An 8,128-nucleotide genomic window follows, 5' to 3' on the forward strand; every position below is an offset into this window, starting at 1 on the left:
GGTCCTCGGAAATACACCATATTTAAGTAAATCGCGACAGAATGTTTGGTTTTGCAGAAATGGAATAATTCATTATTCATTTCGTTTAATTTATTTATTGGTGGTTTAATTAGTAGCTCATATATTTCTGTTTGTTTATTTTACAGGTGTGTCATCTCAGACATATCAGTCCATTGATACATACGTAATTTAGTGCTTTCATTTTTATTGTTTAGGATTAGTTGATGAGATAGGTTCAAGCCATCGTAAGTAATTTACTTAGTTATACATTTGTTATCTTAGATTCATTTTTTTTCAGGTTGAGTTTTGTTCAACATAAAATAAATCTGTAGTTCTTAGGCTTTCACGGCCGGCGTCTATCGATGCTGTGTTTTCTTCCGGGCTTTTCGGCCGTGGTCCGTGAAATCTTGCTGCATCAGTTACGACTGCCCAGTCACCACTGAAGATGCCGTCAACAAAGAACGGCGAAACGTCTGGAAAAGCAAGATTCCACGGACCACGGCCAAAAAGCCCGGAAGAAAACACAGCATCGATAAAATAAATCATATAAATGTCATCATTTGAATATTCTTTGTAATTAATATAAATACCCCTATAGTATGTATATATGTAGGGATATTTTACATACATGTAAGTTACGTCGTCGATTCAGTTAGCGGAGTTGAAATATGAAATATTAAGTGTATAAGATGACAATACTCAGCCAGGATTTGGATATTATATAAACATCATCTTCTTAATGTAAAAACGTTTTATTCTGACAATTGAACAAATAATTTTATAAATCGGAAGTACCTATAACATGTATCTGTATAAATCGTTAAAAAGCAAGCTAGTAATGCCCATAGGAATATGGTTGATATTGACCATCATATGATAAACTTCTACCGGCTGCTGCTATAGATCGGGCAATGGCTTCTGGAACTGGAGGTGGTGTTGGAATATGTGCCCCAACTGGTCGGAAGCCATTTTCATCAGCAACGTATGAAATACTGTAAGTTTGTCCATCAGTTCCAGTAAAAGAAAATCCACCGTTGGCTACAACTGCACCACCTTCAGGAACAGATGGGGCGAATTGTCCCGTTTCTTGAACAGAAATTCCATTTCCTGTTTCGTAAGCATACCTGTAGTTTCCTCCCTCATTGTTATCGTTACTATAACGTAAGATAGGCACCTGATTTTGGAATTGTTCGGTTCTGAATATCGGTAGTGCCGGAAGAGAAGGTGAATTTTGGGTTATGAAAGCGCTGTCAAAACTTGCAGCTAATGCGACCGTGAAGGACCAAAATACTGAAATCTAATAAAAAAAAGGCGGAATTAATTAAGCAATGTAGAAACAGCTTCATTTATTAATTAAAAGAAATATGCAAATTGAAAAACTTTAGAAGTTAGGTTTAACACAACTACAGACGAATGCAGATTATCAGAGTCAAACATAGCGTTGCATTTTGGTATGGGGTAACTGTTGTATAAGTATCTAGAGTTGTATTAGTAAACAACAGAATATTTATAAAAAATATTCTCGGCAAAAATGGCAACGTTTAAACCGTCCATCTATTTATGTGGGTCAAACATAAAAAGTCTATTTTAAATTGCAAAAAAAAATACAGGCTTAAGCGAACATTATATAAATAATAATTATTTTATAGACTGTAATGACCAAACGATTTCCCCGTTATTGATGTTAGCTACTAGGACAAACTGTATTTGTGTATGTATATAGTATATTTGTGCTACTGTGCTACGTTTCGACACTATTCTATAAATACCACTTTATTTGTATTATCCGTTTCACTTTGATAATGACATAACAGCCGAAACAATGTGTTTGGCATGTTAACGCGGAAAACTCGTTTTGCGTGCTATGAAATAGGGAAGATGACCTTTTTTCAGCCGTTTTTCGATCGGGAGGCAATGAAATTAGTCATTGAGCTCATGTTCTGAAGTTTATGGGGATGCGCAGAAATCACTTGTTCAATGACAATGACTTTCTAACCTCTAAATCATTTACTCTTACTTCGCCAACAACCAATTTAATAATGAGCTATCCGCACAAACATGACCAAAAGTAGTATACGTACCTCTGGAAGAAATAGGGCTACCTCAGACTGTATGCAATTCACATGCAGTATGAAAAAACTTTGTTTCTTCCCTGGATACGTAACGTACTAACAAGAACCAAGCCAGAAATCAATTTCGTTAATGTAACTATTCGGCTACGCGAAAGGACGGTTTTAGACAAAGAAAACAATAAAAACAATCTGCAGTATAGAACAAGCAACGTAAGCTACTGAAACTAACGTAAACAAGCAAAACACACATATTGATTATTTTACTTACCACTGCTGCTTTCATAATCATGGTGGTAAGGAGGAAAAGATTTGAGGCTGGGTTGTGTGTGAATAAAGAGACGATTCGGAGATGTCTTTGCAAAACAGTCTCTACTATTTATATGATTTAAAGTGACAATGATGCTCATCCCTACTACGGAAAATAGAAATAATTTATTACAGAATTTAGCTATGTCATCATTTTTCATACGACTGCACTTCATTAACAAAAGGCAAACAAGAGCAAAATTCCTTCCGGTGGCATCAATGAAGACGGTAATGCAAATTCCATGGAACACCTACAGTAGTAAAGCTGATTTATTCATCAGGTGAGTTGATGTTTGCCAATGTGCATAAATGAATACGTTTCTTAGTCTACGACCAGGGCCGTCTTAACAACCCGGGCTATTGCCCGGGGCGACATTTTTGGAGGGACGGCCAAACCGGGTACGGATTTACTTTTTTAGGTTGAAGGTTTTGAATTAAGAAACAAATTTGTTATGCGGTTCAGCATTGTCGCAGCTCGCTCAATTTAACAACATATTCCTCCTTTTTCCTCTTAATATTCACCCTTTCGCCATTGTCAAATCTCGCTCGTTTTGGTAAAGCCAGTAATAAAAATAAACTGAAAACGAAATTTTGAGTAACGTGAACCGAAATTTTACGACACAGTTCATCTATTAAACTCTAGAAATGGAGGTACCGGGGTCGGTGAGCTGACCATTTTTGTCTGTTTTGTTTATTTTGTATAAGTGTATAAGCAGAAGTATTCTCAAAAACATCAGATGTACTAGATATGGTTGGAAATAGACAGAATCTACAAGTCTATATACAATCTCAAGCAACGCTGCAACCTAGATGTCACAGTAGACAGCTTATATATGAAACAGACATCTGGGCAATGTCACCACTGCCAGAAATTTGGCCACTCTCAAGCTGGATGTAAAGCCGAATAAAAATTCCTCAAATGCACTGGTAACCATTCAACACACTTGTGCACCAAACCACAGACAACTCCAGTAAAATATGCCAACTATGCCGGAGAACAACCTGCGAACTACAGGAATTGCCCTGAAAATCCGAGAAGAAAAATGGAAGAACCAACACGTAAAAAAACAGCCCCAATATGCGACCAAGAGGAATCGCCTAAACAAAGACAAATTCTAACCTATAGCCAGAACACAAAAACAGACCACAGCAAAAGTAAAAAGGAGGAACTATCTAAAATAATCTGGGAAATGTTTACCCAATACAGCAGCTAAATCCCACGCCCGAACAAGCGACAAAACACAACTAAACAACTAATACAAGCCAACCCATGAGGAAGATCAACAAAAAAAATCCAACCAGCGTCAAAATAGTATACTGGAACGCACAATCGCTACCAGAGAAAATCATCTTAATGAAGAATTTCGTCTTATCCAACAACATAGATATTATGTGTATAGGTGAAAACTTTCTCAAACCAGCTCACATTCCCCGAATCTTGAATTACATGTTGTAAAAGAACGACCGCACATGCAGTGAAAGAGGAGCAACAACAATCTACAACAAAACTCCATAGAACACGTTCCACTTCCAAACACATCCAAGGTCAACATCACTGAAGCAACCGGAGTGCAAAAAGACATCAAAAATATAAGTCTAACCCATATCTACAGCATATATTATCCATCAATGAAACCACAACAACCACCACTGCATGTGAACGAAATGAACGAACTCATAAGCGGAAGCAATCCCAAAATACTCATTGGAGATGTAAACAGCAGAAAGCGGGAATTGAACTCCAGAATAGAAAAAACCAGAGGAAAAGACTTCAAACAATATGCAGATCAAAAACAACTGCTAATTATAGCACCAACGGAACCCATACATCACCACGTACCAAACAAAACATTAGATGTACTAGATATCGCTGTATTAAAAAACATTCCACTACAGCATAGCATCCACACTTCAGAAGACAGTGGACTTACCTCAGACCACAATCGAATCATTCTCCAGATCGGCTTGGAAACTCAAAAAGACACTACAAATAAGTACCTACCACTAAGTGGGAAAAATTCAGAAATGATCTTCAGGACAAGGTTTCCAAACTACTTACTAGGATGAAGAAGAACTGGAACAAGAAACAACAAGGCTCGAAAACCTCATCCAGGAATCCATGAAACAATCCTCACACTTCAAAACAAAAGAAATTCAAGGAACGTTTATACCCAGTTCCATCACCGAATTAATCAAATAAAAGTCTAAAGCAAGAAAGAGGTACTTACAAACCTATAACCCTTAAGACAAAACCACACTAAATCGTCTTATCAACGAAGTGAAAGCACTCCTTAGGGAGTTCCATAACTCAACATGGGAAGAAAAACTAAACGCAGCCGAACAATTAGACGTCACTCTACTCAATTGCCAAAAGAAGAAAAGCAGCAATATAGGTCCACTTAAAACAGCCCACGACAAAATCACAATCAGCAACACTGAAAAGGCTAAGCTCCTAGCAAACCATATTGAAGAACAATTTAAACCTAATTCAATTGAGGACATACTACAACATATAATCTATGAAGATCACATCAACAACATGGTCCACCAAATATTAGCGGAGCAATCACCCGAAGCAATAATTACAACTACTCCACAAGAAGTAACGGAGCTAATCAATCATAGGAACAACAAAAAAGCACCAAGCCCGGACAGCATTATTTATGCTTATTATAAAATATACTGTAGGTAAATTTAATGTTTTATTGATTTTTAATATAGCAGTTAATATAGAGATGAACCTACGATCGTGTAGAACAACTCGTTGCAATTGTTTTTTATATGTTTATTCATATATTTTTATTATATTCGATTTGCGAGTTTCAATGATTTAGGAAGTCGGATCATATGTTCAACCATAATGGGGGGGGGGGTCGTAAAGAGAAACCAGACTAAGACAAGTCCCTGAAAGGGGGTAGTAGCTCTTTCAGTACGAGGATCGGTATGGCACTCTGATGCACAATACTGCGATGTGGAAGGCAACGGGAAACCATTACATTATGGTATCCCAAGTGAAACTCACTGAGATAAAATGATGACGTCCTCAGGGGTAAAGCACTCCGGACGTAAACTAGTCCCCCATTCAGATGTCCGGGCGGGGACTACCTCGGGGGATGTCACCAATCAGTGCAATAGGAGAGGTGGAGGTAGACCTAGATTAAATTACTGTTCGCAAATAGTTAAGGATATGGGTTGTTCTAACTTTAGCCGGCTGAAGAGGACCCTAGTTGGTCCTAAAACGGCCTGAGGTAGAGGGGTTTTAGTCGGTAGGTCCGAGGACTTCTTCCTCGGGAATCCGACACTACCCAGTCGTACGGACGGCTGGGTGTCTTCTGNCCTTCCGGACTATGCCGGAAGGTAGGGCGGCAGGCCCTCTTCAGCCTCCTTTCAGAAATCGTAGGACTGGGTGGGTGGTGATTCAGGTGAGAAAGATGAAACGGACGAAATAAAGACAGAAGAGAATGAAAGATTATCTGTGGAATATTACTGCCTCAGCATTTGTCTAGGGGATCCAAGGGAACCACAGAAAAACTTGGACCAAGGCAGACGGACCCGGAATAGAACCGGCGTCCTCCCGAATGCTAATCAATGGTCTAAACCTCTAGGCCATGCCATTCGATATAAATACGGACAATTTCCATTTACTTAAACAGTGAGCATTCATATTTAAGTGCTGACATTTAACTCCAAACTATACTGATCATATGAATTCATATTTAAAAGGATGATGACTAAAAGAGACTATAATACTGACCAGTAAAATGTAAACCTTTCTTTATTATGAGATAAATTCATAAATTCCGTAAATTGAGCAGTTGGGCCATGTTTTTTGTGGTAAAGCTCGCATACAAATAACTTGTGTACATTTATGAGCATTTTCTGTACCTATGATCTGTTCTTTACTCACAATTTGATTATTGATATTAGAGGAATTTGTATTTATTTACTCCATGCACATACTTAAGTGGCATGCGTGATTCTGCTAAATCAAAAGTTTCGATGATCTCATAAATATCCAATAACTTTAAAACGAAGAAAGGAAACAGTTTCATGTATTAATAAGAGATAAACTCATTAAATTATTCCTTCGTCAAAAATATAAGAACATTAAGTTCTTAGTCAGAAATTTTAATTAATTGAGACTGTCATGGCGGGCTAATGAGATCTAAAGAGAAGGCTAAAATACTAAAAAATAGTCTTCAGCTGTTACAATTTTTGCGTTTACCCTTTTCCGAATTCTTTAAACTTTGTTCATATGAACGGCGCGATAACGCCTAGAACAAGCGACCCTTTTAATAACTACTGGCACGGTTCCTGATGACAAGAACTCTTTTATACAGGTAGTCTTTCATAAGTCGTCGATACTAAAAAATATAAAAGCAGCTCAGTAATATTATTCACCTGTTTTGTGAAAGTGTTAGTTTTTGGTTTTTTCAATATACCTTAAAGGTGAGTTATTTCACTAATTTTACTTGATGAATCAATCGTAATTTATTTACGTTAATTATTATGAGATTTTTATGATTATATTTGAATATAACATTTTATTTTGAGAACTATGCGAGATGACCCTTCATACTTTACTAGTTGTTTATAGAGCGGGTACTATGCGAGTTGGCCCTTAGTACCTTAGTGGAAGCACACTATTACACTGTTTACCATAATAGGTACTCTAGACTAGCTTAATTTATTTTCTGAGGAGGTATTTCGCGTGTTGACCCTTAATACCTGTGATCCGGAAGAGATTCTAATATAAATCATGAACTACTTCGGCAGTCGCTTATCTGATCGTCCTTCGTTATTGTAAGCATCAAGTAACGAAACACATATACCTACTTATGACCTTCGCAACAGCTGGTATGCAGACAGGTCAATTCCACGCGATGATTAGTATAGTCTGCAGTATGCAGTTACCGTTTGAAGTTGAACTTCAATACAGCAAATGTTCCTTAAAGTCAAGAGATTGACTCTGAACTATAAAGTCCAAGTCACCGAAAAAAAAAAAATTGTGACTAGGGGTCCTCGGAAATACACCATATTTAAGTAAATCGCGACAGAATGTTTGGTTTTGCAGAAATGGAATAATTCATTATTCATTTCGTTTAATTTATTTATTGGTGGTTTAATTAGTAGCTCATATATTTCTGTTTGTTTATTTTACAGGTGTGTCATCTCAGACATATCAGTCCATTGATACATACGTAATTTAGTGCTTTCATTTTTATTGTTTAGGATTAGTTGATGAGATAGGTTCAAGCCATCGTAAGTAATTTACTTAGTTATACATTTGTTATCTTAGATTCATTTTTTTTCAGGTTGAGTTTTGTTCAACATAAAATAAATCTGTAGTTCTTAGGCTTTCACGGCCGGCGTCTATCGATGCTGTGTTTTCTTCCGGGCTTTTCGGCCGTGGTCCGTGAAATCTTGCTGCATCAGTTACGACTGCCCAGTCACCACTGAAGATGCCGTCAACAAAGAACGGCGAAACGTCTGGAAAAGCAAGATTCCACGGACCACGGCCAAAAAGCCCGGAAGAAAACACAGCATCGATAAAATAAATCATATAAATGTCATCATTTGAATATTCTTTGTAATTAATATAAATACCCCTATAGTATGTATATATGTAGGGATATTTTACATACATGTAAGTTACGTCGTCGATTCAGTTAGCGGAGTTGAAATATGAAATATTAAGTGTATAAGATGACAATACTCAGCCAGGATTTGGATATTATATAAACATCATC

General features: G+C 37.1%; 1 protein-coding gene across 1 annotated transcript; it reads right to left on the bottom strand.

The window, feature by feature from the left end:
- Nucleotides 1-733: 733 nt before the first annotated feature.
- Nucleotides 734-2,407, bottom strand: LOC108743576 (endocuticle structural glycoprotein SgAbd-2-like). Its single transcript, XM_018479149.1, has 2 exons — nucleotides 2,341-2,407; nucleotides 734-1,297 (listed from the first exon to the last, which is right to left on the bottom strand). Exons 1-2 carry the CDS (start codon nucleotides 2,359-2,361, stop codon nucleotides 833-835), a joined length of 486 nt encoding a protein of 161 aa, XP_018334651.1. The 5' UTR covers nucleotides 2,362-2,407; the 3' UTR covers nucleotides 734-832.
- Nucleotides 2,408-8,128: the final 5,721 nt, after the last annotated feature.

This window comes from Agrilus planipennis, unplaced genomic scaffold (genome assembly GCF_000699045.2).
Source record: "Agrilus planipennis isolate EAB-ADULT unplaced genomic scaffold, Apla_2.0 scaffold500, whole genome shotgun sequence".
Lineage (NCBI taxonomy): Eukaryota > Metazoa > Arthropoda > Insecta > Coleoptera > Buprestidae > Agrilus > Agrilus planipennis.